We start from the raw sequence: 19,829 nt of genomic DNA on the forward strand, positions 1-19,829 counted from the left end.
TGTAAAGAGCAACATGTTTCAACCAATGAACAGAGTAGCACAGAGAGCATCTGGTGCCTGGGAAGAGGGTGGATTTCTAACACTTGAGAAGAATTAAAATCATTGAAGAACTGAAGGAATATTTATTAAGCTATTTGGGCATGATTGGTTAATAATTTGGTAGAAAAATCACCTTTTACCTCACAATATATTAGAATATATCCCAGAGGAATTCAAGTGCTAAGTATTTTTTTTTAAATCAAACCATAATAAAGGTAGAAAAAACTAGGATTGAATATTTTTAAACTTTTAGAAAGGGAAGTATTTCCTGAGCTTAAAATCATAAGAGGGAAACGGACTTTGGCCCAGTGGTTAGGGCGTCCGTCTACCACATGGGACGTCTACCACATGGGAGGTCCGCGGTTCAAGCCCCGGGCCTCCTTGACCCGTGTGGTGCTGGCCCATGCGCAGTGCTGATGCGCGCAAGGAGTGCCGTGCTACACAGGGGTGTCCCCCGCATAGGGGAGCCCCACGCGCAAGGAGTGCACCCATAAGGAGAGCTGCCCAGCGCGAAGGAGGGAGCAGCCTGCCGAGGAATGGCGCTGCCCACACTTCCCGTGCCGCTGACAACAACAGAAGCGGACAAAGAAACAAGACGCAGCAAAAAGACACAGAAAACAGACAACTGGGGGGAGGGGAGGGGAATTAAATAAATAAAAATAAATCTTTAAAAAAAAATCAGAAGAAACCCACAAGACTGACTTATCACCCCCGTATTTAAGTTAGTATTTCACATACTAAGATAGTATAGGGAAAAAGAGAAAACAGCAGGGACCCAGCTGTGAATATGGCTGTGAAAGAATTGAAAGCCCTTTGAGCGGAAAGCTGCTACTAAAAAACAAAGCCAGAAAGACCCACTGAGACCCCTGCCAAAAGTGTCCCATTTGGAACTTTTCCCACTTACGGGGAAGCACCAGATAACTCCAGATTGGTCCCTTGAGAGCTAACCAGCTGGGATCTTAAAGCAACCACATCAGAACAAACAGCTAATGAAGGAGGAGGAAGTCTCAAAAAAGGCTTAACCTGCGGCTCCACATGGGTATCTTAGCCAGCAGCAGGCCTGCAACTCATGTCTCCCATTGTATCCTTATCTCATTCCTAGTTTTGTTTAATGAGCTCTTTACTCCATTGCTATCCTATTGTGTATCCTTAAATTCTTTTATGCAACATAGCCAAGAACTTAGAAGCCCAGAACCCAGAGCTTTCTGCTAACAGGAAGAGAAAGACATGATACAATCTACAAAGAACTATACATCTAATACAGGGAGGTGTTTCAAAATGAGAGGAGGGATTAGAATTGGGTAAGGATGGGTGGAAACAGCAAGGTTTTGAGCTGAGGGATTCAACAAATCTCAGGGCTTAAAATTGTGTCGACAGAGTTGTTAGATCTTTCTGGAATTTCCTGAACTGAACAAATACTTTGCCTGGCCAGGAGGCTCCTGGTACAACGCCGTGTACTGACAACGGGAAGGTGTGGTTTCGGTTCTCAAATGTGCCAAGGTCAAACGCTTAGACGCAGGGATGAAAGAAGAGCGAGAAATCTTCCTCTGCGCGCAAGAAGCTTGGGGCGCGCATACCCAGCGTTTCGCCTGATGAGCTTTCAGCAGAACGTGCGAAAGGTTCTTTGTTGGGGCCGTGCCCACCACTTTGCATTTGTGGGGGCGAAGCACCCCTGTCCAACGATGGTGGCCCAATGCTTAGGGTCTGGGCCTTAAGCCCGCCCCATCTCGGCAGTAGATTCTGGTAAGTCAGGCGGCGCGCAGGGGACCGCCAGCGGCCAGTGCCGCGAGGTTAGCGGCCGGGAGAGAGCACGTGGAAAACGGCACGCGCCAAAACCTCACTGACCCTTCGGGACTGCGCACTGCGGGGGCCAACGCATCCTCCACGGCCTCAGTACCAGCGTCACTGTCTTCTGCGCAGGCGTCCTTTGGCTACGGCGATGACGTCATCGGCGCGGCCTGCCCGTCGCCGCGGCCCTCAAGTATGGCGTCTCACGTAAAGTCCCAGAGCGGTTCCCGCATAGGGCGCGCGCGCAGCCGCTCCCTCGCCCGCGCAGGGGCGGGACCGACCCGGGCGAGGCGGAGGTTGAGGCGGCCAATCGGCTGCGTCCGTCCGTGGGCCGCGCTGCAGCCCCAGCGGGACTCGCAGCTCCCTGACCTGGTCCAGGGTCAGCGCAGCGGCCCCGCAGTGAGGTGAGGGCTAGGACCACCTTCCTGCTTTCCTCGGCTGCGGGGCCGTGGGCGCTCGCATCTGGGAAGCGGTGGATCGGCCGCGCGGTGCCTTTCCCGAGGAGCGGGCCCTGCCCGGATTCCTTCCCGGAGGAGCCGGGCCTGCCCGGAGGCCTTCCTGGAGGAGTGGGTCCTTCCCAGAGGATCCGGGCCTGCCCAGAGGCCTTGCCGGAGGAGCGTGGCCTGCCCAGAGGCCTTCCCGGAGGAGCGTGGCCTGCCTAGAGGCCTTCCCGGAGGAGCGGGTCCTTCCCAGAGGAGCCAGGCCTGCCCAAAGGCCTTGCCGGAGGAGCGGGGCGGGTCCCGTGGGCTTAGTCCACGCGGGTGCACCGTGGATGCCTCCCTCGGAGAGGCAGGAGACGGGTTTCCAAGGCCGCCGACGTCAAACTGAAGAGTGGGACTTGGCTACTGCAAGAGTGAGTGAGCCCTGCCTTTCTGGTTTTGTCTGCTGTATTTTGTTCGGGAAGTGTCGGGTGGGGAAGTGAGGGTGGCAGAGCGTGCAGAGTAGCGGCGCAGGTCTCACTTGGTGGGAGGCAGACTCCGACCCAGAGAGCAATGGGAGGGTGCCGAGGAGCCCCCGCCGCCTGGGCATATGCGTGCTTGGGACCGGGTTGCACGTAGGGCAGGGATGATAAGGTTTTAAGCCCGAGAAACCGGGCACCTACAGTCTCATTAAAAAGAGTTTATGGAATGACCTTTGGAAGGGTTTGGGGAAGAATGGGGTCTCTGGGAGAGGGCCTCTGGCTCCGGCCTTGCTATATCCCAAGGACCAGAACTGTGAGAGTAGGAGGAGCCCTGGCTCCTAGGAAATAGCTGTCCTTAATTCATATGCAAGGCTGCCAGAAAACCCTGAATGCCAATAAATTACAATGAGAAATAGAATTGTCAGCCAGGCCGGAAGTATTCTTGTCGCAATGATTAATGCATTCTCTCCTTATAGTCTAACAATATAGGACATTGGACTCAGAAACTGGTTTATTGATTTGCCCCGAGAGATCCCCGTCCCACTACATCTGATCGAGGTGCGCTGTCAGCAGAGGTTGGGGAAGTCAGAAGGCTGGTGGTGAGTATGGGCCTCAGGCCAAGAGGCGTTGCAGCCATTTCTTCCAGTGGTGGGGCTGGCAACATTGACACCCCTTTGGCCTACCACCCCTTCCATTACTTCCTCCCACCCCCCAAAAAAATAAATCCTTTATTTAGCTTTTGTCAATGCGTTTGCACAGCTTACTGCAGAGTCTTCCTGCCTCTTGTGTTTTTCGCAGTTATGGCTCTGAAGACAGTCACATTTCCCTTATTTATCATATTGGGGGTGGGGTGGGGTGGGAAGCCAGCTGTAGCCCTAGGTACCACTTGCTGGTAGGACTTGCTTTTCAGAGAAGACCATGTTAAGTTCTGCTCTAGCATGTTAAGTTTGAGGGGACATCTAAAATATGGCTGAACGGGGTTAAAAGGAAAGTGGGTACTATGGCAGGGTGGAGGTTTAGGAGTCAAAAGTCAACTTGTAAGAGGAAGGCAGATCTCAGAGCAGAATATTGGGCTTGAACCTTGGGGAGAAAGCCAGACAGATATTTAGGGAGTATGAGGAGAGGGTGAAGCTAGCAGAGCAGAAGAAACGGCCTAAGATGGTATGGTATCACAGAAGCCAAATAGAGGAGACTTTTAAGGGGTGGCAGATGAAATCTGCAGTGCCAGCTGCTGTTGAAAGATGAATGGTTTTAAAGGCAGCTCTTGGCATTTTACAAGGCCAAGGTGAGGAGTGCATTGAGTGGTTTCAGTGTGTGAGTCCAGAGGGTTACACCAGACCCAGGGTCAAGCCCCAGCTTCACCAATTACTGAGCTCCTTATAGTTCTTCATCTGTGAAGTAGGGTTCATAAAAGCACCTGGTTCCCGGGAAGCTAGTAATACCTTGCCGGCAAGTCACAGGCAGTGTCATGAGCACTATACATAGGCAGTCATTCTTCTGTGAACTTGGATTCTTTCAGTAGAGTAATAATTCAATTATGAAGTGATTGGAAATGTGTTGGAAATGGCTATTGGTGTTGGCTAAATGGTGTTGGAAATGGCTATTGATTGTGGACTACTTTTCTAGGAAGTTTTTCTCATGGAAAGTTATGCATTTGGCTTGTAGTTTTCAGGAGATTCTCTAAGGTTTGCTGCTAGACAGTGGTGGACAAGTGTTTTATTGGGAATATCTGGTTTTCAGACCAGAGAACCACATATTGTTGCCGTCAAGTCTGTTAACAGTTTTGGGGATCTATGTCTGAAGCATACTAGAAAAATTACTTTGATAAGCAAATTACTGCTTTAATGTATTTCGTTAATCATAATTCACTTAACATTTGTGTATATCATTTGGGGGAAATCTTAGTAATATTCTATTTGATCATGCAAACATTATCTTATAAATGTGTATCCAGGGTTTCTCTTCAGAAAGCTGTCCTAGGAAGTGAAATGAAATTTGAATTTTTTCATGAGGAATGTCAGGTTGTTAATTTGTATTCTCTGAAGAACTGAAATAATCCTCATAATTTTTAGTCCTTTTACTTCAGGTGTTGCTCATACATTAATTCTTGTGTTTCTTTCAAAGCTGTTTCTAGAAAGCAGAAAGATGGAAAGTGGTGCTGTTCTGCTGGAATCCAAATCCTCACCATTGAACCTTTTGAATGAAATGCATCAGCTCCGCCTTCTTGGTCACCTGTGTGATGTGACTGTCAGCGTGGAATATCAGGGAGTCCGGGAAGAATTTGTGGCCCATAAAGCTGTGCTGGCAGCCACGAGCAAGTTCTTCAAGGAAATGTTCCTTAATGAGAAAACTGTGGATGGCACCAGGACTAACGTCTACTTAAATGAAGTGCAAGTTGTCGACTTTGCTTCTTTTCTTGAGTTTGTCTATACAGCCAAGGTACAGGTGGAAGAAGACCGGGTGCAACGAATGTTGGAAATGGCCGAAAAGCTAAAATGTTTGGACCTATCGGAGACTTGTTTCCAATTAAAGAAACAAATGTTAGAATCGGTCCTTTTGGAATTGCAGAATTTCTCAGAGTCTCAGGAGGCAGAAGGAAACAGTGGCTCCCAAGTCAGCATTGTTCCTGACTTAAGGGCCAGCCCAGCCACGGATGGGCCTCATTCCAATGGCCTTTTGGATCCTTCAGATTACCCAGTAGAGAGAATCAGCAATGGCATGTTGCCAACTCTGCCGAGGAAGTCCAAGGAGAAACCTGACAAGAAAAAAGATGTAGTTAAGCCTCTCTACCCTAAAATCAGGCGAGCCAGTGGAAGGCTGGCTGGAAGAAAGGTGTTTGTGGAAATCCCTAAAAAGAAATATACAAGAAGACTCCGAGAGCAGCAGAAGAGTGCTGAGGTTGATGTGGGGGAATACAAGTGTCCCCAAGATGCAGGCCCAGACAATGCAGGAACAGAGGTGGAGCCAGTTACGAAAAATGCAAATCCCAAAAATGAGGAAGGCACTGCCGGTATTGGGTTGGACAAAGTGCTGCAAAAGGCAGGGGAGGAGGAGGAAGAAGACGAAGAGGAGGACGAGGAGGGGGATAAGAAGAAGAGCAACTTCCAGTGCACGACTTGCGAGAAAGCGTTTTTATATGAGAAGAGCTTCCTGAAGCACATCCAGCACCGCCATGGTGTGGCTGCCGAGGTGGTCTACCGCTGTGACACCTGTGGCCAGACCTTCGCCAACCGCTGCAACCTCAAGGGCCACCAGCGCCATGTGCACAGCAGTGAGCGTCACTTCCCATGTGAGCTGTGCGGGAAGAAGTTCAAGAGGAAGAAGGACGTGAAGCGGCATGTGCTGCAGGTGCACGAGGGGGGCGGGGAGCGGCACCAGTGCCAGCAGTGCGGCAAGGGCCTGAGCTCCAAGACGGCGTTGCGGCTCCACGAGCGCACGCACACTGGGGACAAGCCATACGGCTGCACCGAGTGCGAGGCCCGGTTCTCTCAGCCCTCAGCCCTCAAGACCCACATGAGGTATGGCTGGCTGTTGGCTCACTGGAGTGGGCTGGGGGTTGGTGGAGACCCATGCAACATTTGGTTCTTTTCAGAAGGTGCCTTATCTGCTTACTGGGATTTTCTTTTCCTGAAACGGGTTGGTAAATGGAGGTTGTGCTAGGATTCAGGCCAGTGTGGTCTAGATTTTTTCACATCTTAACTTGTTCCCCTCCAGAGGTTGGAAGGCTGATTTTGAGACATCTTTGAATTCTCTTTCTGGGTAAAGAGGCTGTGAGAGGTGGTTCTTGAGCTTTTCAGAAACATTGCAGTGTTCCTGCGGGCCTCAGGCCTCAGGGGACACCCCTTCCACCTTCTTCATGTGGGAGTAGAGCAAAATCCTGCAGATAGCATAGAGCATCTCTGCATCTGCAGAGGGCATGGAAACCCTCAGACCCTAGGGGTCTTGTCTTGAGACAGGAGTAGCCCGTGGAGCATACAGTGCCGTCCACACTTGAGGAAGAGTTGGCTGATTACCTTGATTTCACTTTTCCTCACTCTTCCCTTAGAACTCGAGTTCTGTGACCATCTGGGTCCCCCAAGCCCATTAAAGACCTCAATGACATCATATTTTAGGCTTCAGGAACCATTTCTCGTCTTTCAGTTCTCAAGGCTTGAAAGTGTGCCAGAAAGTGTGAGTCTAACCTCCAGAATTAGTACAGACAGTGTTTTCTATTTGTTGATTTGTTTTGGAACTGTAGGAGAGTGGTGGTCTGGTTTTAAGTACGTGTCATGACACTTCATAGTATTTGTGTCTGAAATTCAGAAAAGCAGTTTTCAAATACTCTAGTCTAGATTTGCCCTCAAACCTGAGTTGGTCTTTGGGGTGGTAGCAAGATGTCCACTGTCTTCTATTACATATACTAAACTTAAAATAATTGACTTAGGAAGTGTTCAGTGAATCCTGGATGGCTGCTACTTTACAATAGTTATGAAATTAAATGTAATTCTCAGAAACAAATTTTCTTCAGCGTTTGAGGGCAGTTCTCTCTAGATTGGTTACGAAGTATTAGCAAATAGTCGGAATTTTGATCATATGGTATTTTGTCAGCTGTAGTTCATAAGGTGTTTGTGTGGCTGATGATTCTGAACAAGAAAGCTTTGCAGACATTAGATGGTGCTTTCATCTTTTATGAGATATGTGACGGCGTGGTCTCCACCTGCAAATGTCTCACAGCAGAAACAGTAAGGCATATGAGCAGGTGCAGGTCCACAGGTCATTGGGCCAGGGGAAGCTTGCCATGCTGGCCTTGTGCAGAACTGGACTTTGCTCTGTATTGTGGGCCTCTTCATCTTTCACGTCAGTCCTTCTCATTAGTTCTCCAGAGTAAACTATTGTTGCTGGCTAGAGTGGAAATTGTATTGCAAAGCAAGGTTTGAAATACATCCTAAGTTACCATCTGAATGTTGTACTTTCAGAATTCATACAGGGGAAAAACCTTTTGTCTGTGATGAATGTGGTGCAAGATTCACTCAGAACCACATGCTGATTTATCATAAAAGGTGTCACACAGGTAAATACTCATGCTGTTGTGATTGAATGTCTTTCCTAGCTGTAGGAAACTGCAATTTATTAATTTACAAATTGGCATCTACAGAAGTGGTGCAGGTTAAAACTATGATGCAGCTTTTCCATCTATTAAATGAGGAAAACAAAAACCATGCCCCCTGTGCCCAGTGCCTGCCAGTGGGCTCCTGGCAAGTAATTAGGGGCAGTATGAATTAGAGACCCTATGGAAAGTTATTTTGTAGGTCTTATGTATCAAGAGGCCTGAAAGAGTTCCTACAGATTAGCCAAAAGTTCCTTTTAGGAATCTGTCCTAAAGAAATTTTCAAAAATATGGGAAAAGCTACATGCTATTATTTATCTTCTTGTTATTTTTAATTACAAAGAGTTGGAAACAACTTAATTGTCCAAGCTTGAAGTGGTTCTGTAAATTCTGGGTAAATCTGCCCCTCTTGGTTTATAACCCGGCCATTTGGAGTAATGATTTTGAACTGTAAGAAAACACCTTTGTAGGATATGAAATTGAAAAATGTACAATTATGCATACAGTTATCCCAATTATATTAAAAAATCTTCAGGTACGTCTCGAAAATAGTTATATGATGTATTAAGGTGGTGGGATTATCTCATTTCTCTTTTCCAAAATTCTTGTGGTATGATTTTATTATGTGAGGGAAAAATTAAGTTGGCTCTATTCTGAGTGAACACAGTAACCCTGAGGTCCAGAACCTCCTGTTACCACACTGTTGAGTACTCCAATGATTATTCTAATTCAGTTCCTCCTCCTTTGCTTGCTTCTTTGTTTTTACTCCTAAGCATATGAACATTAAGTTCCAATGCAGTGGAGATAAATCAGGTATCTGTTGACCTGAATTACTTGACTGCAAAATGAGCAGAGATGATGTTTCCTGGAAGCTTGAGGGTTGGGGTAAGCAGAGGTCACAGTGAAGTTTATAACAGAATTGGTCATTTGCTGAGAATATTAATGCATTCAGATTTGATTATTTTGATGTTTCTGATATCAGTGGCATATCTGAAAATTAAATGAGACTGATTTGTGGGACTGAAGGGCTCACACTACAAAAAGTGAGATGCTATTAAAATTTCTTCTTGTCTTACAATCCAGTCAAGCTGACTGGTTGCTACTCTAGAAGAGATAAACATATATAGACATTTGTAAACTGCCTCTCCTTTCAAGAGGGGTTTTTATTCTCATAAACATCCACCGAAGAGCTTCTTTGTAGATAATCCAGCAGTTCCTCCGAACAGAAGTAAGATGATTTTCTTGTTTGGAATGATTAAATTTCCAAAATGGCAAAGCTGACTAACAAGACCTCTTTTACTCCAATGGCATCTTTGTTTCTTGAGATTTCCGAGGAGATTTTATACTGACTTTAAGCAAATAGCAAACAGCTTATAGGAATATGGATTTTATGATAGTTTTACCCAGAAGCTGTAATCTACCGTCCACCAGGGCACTTTGGAGGAATCCGTGTAGGGTGTTTTAGGAGTGTGAACCTGTTCTTCCCTTGTTTTTGGTGCCTGTATTGTTTCTAACTTTTTATGTTGTTTTTTCATGTAGGTGAAAGACCTTTTATGTGTGAAACATGTGGCAAGAGTTTTGCTTCTAAGGAATATTTAAAACATCACAATAGAATCCATACCGGATCCAAACCCTTTAAATGTGAAGTTTGTTTCAGGACTTTTGCCCAGCGGAACTCTCTTTACCAGCATATTAAAGTCCACACAGGTAAGACTGGAATATCACCAGAGAAGGGAGTTCAGGTTGCCAGGGAAAAAATCATACCAAAGGTTTTAAATTTATTAGAAAATTATTTGGAATTAAACTTCAGGTGAGAACTTTGGCCAAATTTTGTATAACAGCATTTAAAAAAAAAAATTACTTTTGAAGTTCTAATTTCTGGTTCTGAGAAATTGAAAAATAGGATCATTCATGTGTGCAATGGAAGACAACCAAATCCCCTTGCTTCTTGGAATTTTTATTAAGGAGGACAGTTTATAGGTGGTAGGGATTTTGAATGGAGTGATCATGTGAACCTTTTTACATTTTCAGGTTGGAATTAAGGATAACAATTTAGACATTAGCGTATACAGACACACATGCAGACTCAGTTATTATGGGACCTGGAATTTTTAAGAATTATGCCCTTACTTTGGAAGAAGTGGTATTTTTTGGTCCTCTTTCCAGTAGGCCATAGACTCTTGGTCTTAGAGGGTAGCAGATTTGAACCTCTGTCCGCTGGCCCTTGAGTGATACTCACGATAGCCATCCTCAGAGTGGAATATGGAAGCTTTGCCAGTGTTTGCAAATAGCATTATTCCCAGATGTTTTCAGAATTAACTATGTAGGCTAAAGAGATAATTTTCTTCTCTTCCTGTCTCAGGGGAACGTCCCTACTGTTGTGACCAGTGTGGTAAGCAGTTCACCCAGCTCAATGCCCTCCAGCGCCACCATCGCATCCATACAGGCGAGAAGCCATTTATGTGTAACGCATGTGGGCGGACCTTCACAGACAAGTCCACTCTCCGGCGGCACACCTCAGTAAGCAGCAGTCAGCTTTATTTTGGAAGTCTTAGATATGGGTAGACATAAACAGTCAGAAAGGAGTCTGCCATCATTCCATAAGGTGGTTATAGAAGACAACAGGCTTTTTCACCTCAGGTTTTCTCTGCAGGGAGAGTTAAGAACCAAGTCGCAAGGAAAGCCCAATCCATGGTAAATACTATCTAAGTGATGGTGGTTAAAGGAGAACATCTAATGATTAGGGAAGGAAAGGGGTTGTGCAGTAGTAGAAATCAAATTTAAGTTACTATTGTTTAAAAAATGCCCTTGTTAATAGGTCTCTGTGAATGAGAAGATGACCTTGACACACTGAGTGACTTTTGTTTGTGTTTGATTTGTAGATACATGATAAGAATACTCCATGGAAGTCTTTCCTTGTTATTGTAGATGGCTCACCTAAGAATGAAGAGGGCCACAAGACTGAACAGCCTGATGAAGAGTATGCATCACCTAGACTTCCAGATAAATTGCTGTCCTTTGCAGAAAATGGCCACTTTCACAGCCTGGCCCCAGTTCAAGGTAGCATAACAACTGTGCGAGAGAACAGTTCTGCAAGTGGGGCCTGCAAGCCGGATGACTCTGTGGGGCCCCAGGACACTCTGCTCGCCACTACCCTTGGTGACCTCAGTGAACTGACACCACAGACAGACCCGACACCCCAACTTCACTCTCTGACCAACATGGAATAAGAGGTGGAAGTTATGTGCCAACCAGATTCCATCCCATCCTGCAAGTCTTTTGAGTGTGTTATAGCCATATTCAAGGTAATGCCAGTGACTAGGAACAGGAATTATCTGTGGGCAAAGATGTGGACAAGAATAGTTTCCACAGCTTTTCCTGAATTTCTGTTAACTTGCACGTCTTTATCAAAGAATTTTTAAAGCTTTCCCTTAAAAATCCTGATGTGCATGATCTCAGCTACCCTTTTATCAACAAATGAGTCAGTTAACTGCACCTAATTCTGGAGTGGGTTGTATTCATTTTTCATTCTCATGCTTATATTGATGTCTATGAAGTTTGGACAACTGCTTGATTTCACTATAGAGTACAGAACACTGGTCCAGCTTGCTGTTAACAGTTTCCTTGGTCTCTCACCCTGCCTTAACCTTCCATGTGGATTTATTTCTGATACTTTTAAGGTTTTTCTGTTTGTTCGATTTCTTTTTTGCCAAGTCTGAGTCCCAGCTGAAAGGAAACTGGAGTCATGTGTTTGCAGGTTTTTCCGTCACGTTGAGTCAAATCAGATCTGCTCCAAAGACCTTCAAATGGGACTGAAGAGAGAGGTTACTGCATTCCTTTTTTCTATTAGTTTTAGGCACTAAAAAAGAAATGGCAAATTGAAGATTTCAAAAAAGCTCAGTATAACCTCTACTCACAGTCTATATGCAGCTTAGGAGAGTTGCTATCAAATCAAACTTTGAAATAAGATGTGGCAATTTGGTTTCATTCCTAAAAATCTCATTAGGTAAAGGCTGTCCTACCAAAGATTCTAGCAGCAAGGGTGTATTTTTTGCAAAGAGGTGTGAAAAATTAAGCAAGAGGGTTTAGGAACATTTGAAAGCCGTGTAGTTTAATTCATGAGTAGCAAAATGAGGTGATTATGGCAGGTCTGGAGCACAGAGTATTAGTATTTTTGCTAGGTTTTTCTGACTTAATTTTGTAATTTTCAGAATCTTAACTTTCTCATGTCCATATATAAAGACTGAGACAATTGCCACATTTCCTCAGTGGCATGTGTGAAACAAGACAGAAGGGACCATTGGTCTTTGCACCTTAAGAATGAATGTGAAGAACTAATAACTTTTGTCTCAGATGTCCCTTTAGCTGTCTCTTGCTGAACTTAATTTTGCTTAAATGAATTCACAGTGAAAAGATAATTCTGCTGTATTTGCTAAGCTTAATTCTTGGTTTCTGTAACATTGGTATTTTGACACATGCTTGTGAAGTGCTCTGATTTGCTTGTAACCCTTAAACTTTAATTTAAAAAGAGAACCTTGAAGGACTAGAGTTCTTTTGCTCACTAGTTGCTTTTGTTTCCTACTTTCTAATTTATTAACTTTGCTGTGAAAGCAGTTTCTTTTTAAGAGGAAGGTCTTTTATCCATTCAGAATGAAGGCATAGCTGTACTATGCCAGAAACCAATGAGGGGAGACATTTTTCCTAAGCATATTTTGTTTTAACTTGTGACATGTTAAAGTAAATATTAAAGCCACTACATGCTGTTTCAGGTGCTGATAACATGTTTTACACCTGCTCTGGAAGACAGTAGTCCCAAATTACTTTCAGATTCAATTATGAAAATGTCATTATATCCTGTAAGTTGTTTTCAGAACAGAAAATAGTAACTGTCACACAACCGTTGTATTTTACTTTTGATAAAAGAAGAATGAACCTGTCTGGCTGATGTACTATTTCATGAAATAAAGTTATCTTGATGAGGAGGAATTTAAATAGATTATTTTGTTACCTACTAAAATAATTTTTTCTTGAATTTCTTTCTTTAGAAGTTATACAAAAAACTGTCAAATGTGTTAATAAATGTTTGCTTCTTAAAAATAGCTTTGCAGTTCTGAGTTTGTTTCCATTAGGATTTAGGCTCTGGAGAAATAAAATTCTTAATTGAGAGAAGCATAATTTGCTTAGTTATACAAATGAATAAATTTAAAAATCAGGATCTGTAAGCCTTTATTTAGTATTGTCCTAAGATGAATATATTTAAAAATGTGTTCCTCTTAACTATATGGATGGATTCCACATTTATTTTTCAGACATGAAGGACCCATGATGAATAAAACTGACATCTTACATAGAAAAAATGTGTACAGCTTGATACTAGTGAGTATATCAATGTTAATGGTACCTTGCCAGTTTCTTCATGTTGTATTATGTATCAGACCCCTTTATATGCATGGCTGCCCCTGATAAAAAAAAAATCCACAAATCCTGCAGAAAATTCTCTATTAAGAAAGGAGATCTATTAAGAAAAAGATTTCTTTTTCCAAAATAGCTACCTGGCTTTCAAGTGAGGTCACACACTGCATGCAGTGATCCCAGAGCATCATCTAGGATGCCCCATGTGGTGGTACACTGCAAGCAGAGCATCAGTAAAGGATGTTTAAGAGCCTACTTGGTGACTTTCAGCCATTTGTGTGAAATACTCTTGGCCCAACCCAAACTCCACAAAGAGTTCTGCTGCCTTTGGTTTTAGCCAAAATTTTTACTGTACAATTTGAAAAAAATGGCCACGTGATTTTAGCAGAAATGTAGTTTTGCTGCAGGTCATTATCCAAACTAATTTAAATGTAAATTATAATTTAATTCTAACCTGGTAATAGGTAAACGTTGTCACACCAGAGAGTTCCAACTCTTTCTGAAATCAAATGAATGCTTGCCCACTTAGTGTTCATTCATGTCCCCTGGAAGTACCAACATCATTTTGGTTGGGCACCATTTGCATCTATGAACTAGACAGGACAGGTGTGATTTAAGAAGGGCCATTAGGGCCTGGAGGGAACTGAGCAGGTTATGAACACGAGTCAGAGGATCACCTAGCTATGCTTTTATAACTGAGCCACCCACTTAACTCTGCCAATGTGTAAAGGGTTTTTATCAGAGCTGGCAAGATCATGTCTAAACCACCATGGTACATTATTTCTGTTAGGAAACTATCCCAAGAAGAGAAATCTGAATGATAAACTAACTCAGTAATCAACAGCTTCTCTAGAGAATTCCTAATATGATAGCCTAGTCTACTACTCATTTTAAAAGATTCGCTTTGTACTGTTTTAAGTCACCATGAATGTACTTGTAGGACCCTAAATCACTGTTCTGTAACAAGAGAAAGTGACCTGCACTACCCCCACACTGGGGTCCTCTTCCTCTCTCAGAACTTCAGGACTAGGTGGCCAGTAGGCTTCCCCCTCCTCCCTACACAAACCTGCAAAATGTCTTGGGGGTAGGGGTGCCAGGCTTCAGAGTTTCTGACCTGCCCATCATCTAACAGTCATTCAGGAACCACGCCTTAACATTGCAAGTGACTGTAGACCCTATATAAGCAAGGTTCCCTAATGGAGCAGCAGGAAGGGGTGAGAATGTGAGGTTAACAAAGCGGTTATGCATATTTAGTGGACTCCATCAAAGACTGTTACTACGGTTTCTTCGTAAGCTCCAAATACCTGCAGTACAGGATTATAGGGCGCTAGCTTTCTATCAAGAGATTGAAGTTTTAATATGGTCAAGCTGTTTTTTGAATGGGTATTCAAACAGCCCAGAAAATTAATGCACATTGCCTTAAACTTAAGGAACAACTTAAAGGGAAGGAAGTTCCTCGGAGTTGTGTAAATTTAGCTAGGAAAGACTAGTACAGATATTACTCATAATGTCCACTTTATTTAGTTACAGGTTCACATAAAACATACATACTCTTTCTGCTAAGAAACATTTATTGTGTTACATGGATAGTTAGGGAGGTGAACACCAAGCAGTGATCTTGGTATTTCACAAGGCAGGAAACCTGCTATAATCGCAGTTCATACCACAGGTGGGTAGGTTACAGGTGACATGCTAGGCTGCCAAATCCTCAAAAGAAAGTCACAAAGGTTTGCATTCAGACAGTTTAAAATGCATGATACCGGAGGACAAACTGCACAAAGGCTATTGCATATACTTTGTTATAGTGACACCACCACACAAGGTCACAACTGCAAAAATACTGTTTTTATATTGTTAAATAAAAAAGGAACTCAAGGGATATGAACTATAAAAATGTTACCACAAAAAGCAAAGCTTTTCTGTAAGAAATTTTAACTTATGAACCAACTTCAGACTTGCTACAATATGCTATCTGTAACCTAACCATTACATTTTGTTCATAAATAATGTCCTATAAATTCTGAAAACCTAGCTCATATGCATCTTGAACAAAACCTGTGTCAATACACATTCAAAGGAAATATGTTGGCATACTGCTCCCTGCCCTTTTCCCTCTCATCCCCCTTTTCCCTTTTGGCAGGTCTGTTCGAGTCATTGTAATTATTTTTATTCTTTTCATGTCAATCATTAAAAATATATATTAATTCCTTATGCAGGCACTAATCCCAGGGTTTATTTCAATACAAACAGAAAGGGTAATGGACAGGATAAAATTTTACAAGTAATATATTTAAAAGTCTTACCTCTTTAGAGAGAGGTCTTTTAGAATACGGTGAAAGCTAAACAGAACTGTCTAAAAAGGGATCATTTGGTTTTTAAGTGGTGAGATGAGAAGACTCTTTAACAATTAGAAATAAACTTTGTAAATTATCTATGAAACAAGCATACTGGCTGGCTACTGTTAATGCTCTCCAAATGGAACATACTTAAAGCCAGAGGATAACAAGCTATTATTACAAAACCACTTTCCATGTGTCATTTTCACAAAAGTGCATTTGGCTGGTTTTAGATTATATTAGGAACAGCAACAAGAACATACTTTTCTCTCTGATGACTTTTCCTAACGGATCCTAAGAGGAAGGGAAGCGGTACTGTAATGGTCAGACTAATGTGTCAACTTGGCCAGGTAATTGTGCCCAGTTGTTTTGTCAAGGAAGCATTGGGCTAATTGTAATACAAGGACATTTATGGGGTTTTAGTCATCACTGAGTTTACTACATAGAAGGCTGATTACATCTACATCAACCAGGGAGACTGCTGTCAACGAGTGACGCTTTATCCAATCAGGTGAATGCGTTAAAAGGGGAAGGACTTCAGCATTCAGAGAGACTTACCCAGCTCATCTTTGGACAGCCAATGTCTCTCGGAAACTCACCAAGGACCTTCACTGGACTTCACCAGAGCCCCTGGTTTGCAGCCTACCTGCAGAACCTGGACTTGTACATCCTGACGGTCACATGAGAGACTCTTATAAAACCTCATACTATTTATAGATATCTCCTGTTGACTGTTTCCCTAGGGAACCCTGACTAATACAAGTACCCACTGGGCTATACCCCAGAGTTTCCCTTAAGTGATAATCAGCTTTCATTTAAGAATCTTAGACCTTTAGTAAGGAAGGAATCCCAAAGATACCCTTACCGGGCTCCAGGTCCCACAGCCAGAATATCCATGTCTCTGGTTTATTCCCTCTACCCCTACCTGATGCTATGACATCACCGAGTTTTTGGCTTCACCAGCTGCCCTGCACACACACATATCCTCACCGCCACAATCTGGCCTCAAATCAGCCCTTTTCAACTTCATTTCCTGTTCCCTCCTTTCTTCCACTATTCCCCAAACCTTTTCCCTTGCTCCTGCCTTTGGCCTGGGCACACCCATTCAACCTCTGCCCAACAAAATCCTACCAATAATCTCACTGATCACCATCCAAAAATAAAAACACCATTCAAATACTGTCACTTATTATCTGACATAAAATGGGGAATTTCATTATCTGTCATTAATGACAGCAGCATAATTTTCAAAGAACCATGGATTATATCTCATAACAAATGCATACTAAGCACAACATATTTAAGCATGAAAATATGTACAGAGGTAATTCAGAAAAAATGACCATATCTAAAGTACAGTATCTGCACATAACACAGTGGGTAGGATATCAAGTTAATGAATCAAGAGAGCATATATTATTTAAACTAAAGCTATCAGGACAGAGTTCAAACACACAAACTAAAATAATTCTATCAGCTAAGAGAAAAAGCATGTCTCCTTAGAAGTTGGAGGTTCTTGCCCAATGAGGCACATGGTAACCCCCTGAGCCAGACCTACCCCACCTCACCCAGCATGTTCAATAAATGGGCAAAATTAACTACATTCACTCTCAAGCTTCAGCTTAGGTCATCCACTCACCTGGCCAAAATTTAAATGACTCTGGCACATTAGACACTACCTCAGTGTGGGAAAATACATGAAAATCAAAAATAAGTAAGTGCCAATTAAAATACCTTTATGTAAATATAAAAGAAAGGGATTCCTAAATTTTAGGAATATGTGTTCATAAAGAAGCTGTCAAATTCATCTCAACATTCTTCCAGGTATAAAAGCAAGCTCTGCCAGGAAGCTCCCCCCACACAATGTCAGTGATGCCAGCAGATCCAGGCTGTTCTGAAATGTTACCATTTACATGTTAGCACATACAACCATATAAAAGCATGGGGACTTTGCACTAGCACCATCAAAGTAGTCACAGGATAATTAAAACATAATTTCTAATGGAGAAACTTCTACTCATTCCTAAGAATCATTCCAAACTAAATACGCACATTTAAAGAATACATCCAGATGCTAATGTACAGAGAATATGCAATGCATGTACTGGAACTGGGTTGGGTACTCAAGCCCAAGAAAAAGGACATAAAAACATATGGCAAGATTGAAAACAGGCTCTGTCAATATCAAAATAATAGAGACAGATTAGGAAGTGTTTGAGAAAACTCTGGGGATTCTGACAAGTATGAATTAGCCCATTATACATACATGAAGAGGCACCTCCCACTCATTCATTTAACCATAACACCAACACGGTGTGTTTAACAATACAGAGGTCGTCTGGTTTATACGCAACAAAAGTAAGCCATGAAATGGGCATCCCATCAAGATCACTTGGCCCTAAGTCAAAAATAAAGAGGAGTTAGCTGCATGCCACAAAAATATGAACATTTCATTTTAGGTCTCCATCTCCTTCTCCATCCCCTTGGATGGACTTTTTGATCCGAAGCAACATGGTAGTAAGCCACTGATCCAAGCGAGATATTGAGTCAAATTCCTTTACCTAGTTTAAGGGAAGAGGAACAGGAATTATTCCACAGAAATATAATAAAAACAACAATAGTGTCCCAACATGTTTAACATTTATAGAGATAATCCAACCAACTTTCTTCATGGTTCATTTCCTTTATAATCTTACTCATTAAAAAGAATTTATTTTTCATTATCTTGTGAATATTCTAATGGTGCTGACAAATTCCTGTGCTTTTTATGTGATTCTGTATGCTAACATGCTCAAGGCAACAATTCTTAACAACTTCATAACTGGAAGAGTGCATTTAATGTGACAAAGGAAATTAGATGAGATCATGGAATTTCTATATAGGAATTAGAAGGGAACATGGAAAATTAATAGAGCTCTAATATTCATTTAACATGGAAAAACTTAATAGCAAAATTAAGAGGGCAGAAGCAGAATTTTCTTAATGCATTTCAAGGTACTACCAAAAATTGAAACTTCAATTTGAACATGGTTTGGTAGCAAAAGTAAAATAGTAAAACATTCCTTTCCACTCTCTTCAAAGATATCTCTTCAGAGATTAATGTATTAATGGAGGAAACTGAGAAATATGCTTGATTCTAAATGTAAGGTGGCTAAACATGGGAAAACAAAAAAAGACAGTGTAAAGACAGAAATCTTTTATGCTAAGAACACAGCAAAATCCCACTGTTTAATTTTTATATGTAAACTTGTATTTTAACTAATTTTACTTTACAGTTATTTATAGATCAGATTTTCCAAAGAAAACATTAAAATAACAAATTATGACATTGTGTGATATTTTACTATTGAACTAGCCTCACAGTTAAATTACAGTTTTGTGCTTAAGCCAAGAAATAGTGCTAAATGCAACTGGGATTTCAGAATACTTTAATGGCTAATGGGACTAATTTTAAAGGTTTGTGGAATATATCAAAAAAATGACATTTGGAAAATACAACTTTTTATGCTGGAATAATGTTAAAGTAAATGTTCATAATTTGCCCAATGAAAAGGAAAATAAGTTTCAGTAACATAAACCTTCAAAGAATGTATTATATCCCAAAGAAACAACTTACTGCTTCAGTATAAGCTTCACTGTTCTGCTCTTCATGAGCTTCTAGTAGTTTCTGGTAGAATAAAAATATGGAAAAATTAGTTTGGTAGGCTGAAGTCTCATCTGTTAACTGATACTTTTAATCCACAAACAGCTGCCTTGGTATCACATTAAGCGATATTGCTGGGACGCGGACTTGACCCAGTGGATACGGCGTCCACCTACCACATGGGAGGTCCGCGGTTCATACCCTGGGCTTCCTTGACCCATGTGGAGCTGGCCCATGAGCAGTGCTGATGCGCACAAGGAGTGCCGTGCCACACAGGGGTGTCCCCCGCGTGGGGGAGCCCCACGTGCAAGGAGTGTGCCCCGTAAGAAGAGCCGCTCAGCATGAAAGAAGGTGCAGCCTACCCAGGAATGGCGCTGCCCACACGGAGAGTTGACGCAGCAAGATGACACAACAAAAAGAAACAGAGATTCCCGTGCTGCTGACAACAACAGAAGCGGACAAAAACAAGAATATGCAGCAGGTGGACACAGACAACTGGGGCGGGGGAAGGGGAGAGAAAAAAACAAAACAAAACGATATTGCCAAATAACTTGGGGAAATATTCAAATACAGGTCAAGAATTAACCCAAGCCAGAGACCCAGCTTTTTTATCAATGTTTTTAA

At 42.4% G+C, this 19,829-nt stretch overlaps 2 protein-coding genes across 5 annotated transcripts in view; one reads left to right on the top strand and one right to left on the bottom strand.

The window, feature by feature from the left end:
• Positions 1-1,471: 1,471 nt before the first annotated feature.
• Positions 1,472-19,795, top strand: GZF1 (GDNF inducible zinc finger protein 1). Of its 3 annotated transcripts, XR_009183165.2 has the most exons (9): positions 1,472-2,680; positions 3,205-3,327; positions 4,853-6,246; positions 7,684-7,778; positions 9,354-9,521; positions 10,177-10,334; positions 10,697-11,119; positions 13,124-13,190; positions 19,311-19,795. XR_009183165.2 is itself a non-coding variant. In XM_058286777.2 (7 exons), the coding sequence occupies exons 3-7, from the start codon at positions 4,874-4,876 to the stop codon at positions 11,042-11,044; spliced, it is 2,142 nt and encodes a 713-aa protein (XP_058142760.1). In that variant the 5' UTR covers positions 1,472-2,680; positions 3,205-3,327; positions 4,853-4,873; the 3' UTR covers positions 11,045-12,911. The 3 variants fall into 3 exon arrangements, 2 of the variants coding, with proteins under 2 accessions (XP_058142760.1, XP_058142761.1); XM_058286777.2 differs by lacking the exons at positions 13,124-13,190; positions 19,311-19,795 and having other exon boundaries at positions 10,697-12,911; XM_058286778.2 differs by lacking the exons at positions 13,124-13,190; positions 19,311-19,795 and having other exon boundaries at positions 10,743-12,911.
• Positions 14,725-19,829, bottom strand: part of NAPB (NSF attachment protein beta) — a 49,853-nt gene continuing 44,748 nt past the window's right edge. For both annotated transcript variants that reach the window (XM_004477026.5, XM_023584227.2), the window contains 2 exons: positions 19,179-19,229; positions 14,725-18,123 (listed from right to left, as the gene is read on the bottom strand). In XM_004477026.5, coding sequence (XP_004477083.1) covers positions 18,013-18,123; positions 19,179-19,229 — 162 coding nt within the window. In that variant the 3' untranslated portion in view covers positions 14,725-18,012. The remainder of the gene's footprint in view (positions 18,124-19,178; positions 19,230-19,829) is intronic.

The sequence above is a fragment of the Dasypus novemcinctus genome, chromosome 24, assembly GCF_030445035.2.
Source record: "Dasypus novemcinctus isolate mDasNov1 chromosome 24, mDasNov1.1.hap2, whole genome shotgun sequence".
Classification (NCBI taxonomy): domain Eukaryota; kingdom Metazoa; phylum Chordata; class Mammalia; order Cingulata; family Dasypodidae; genus Dasypus; species Dasypus novemcinctus.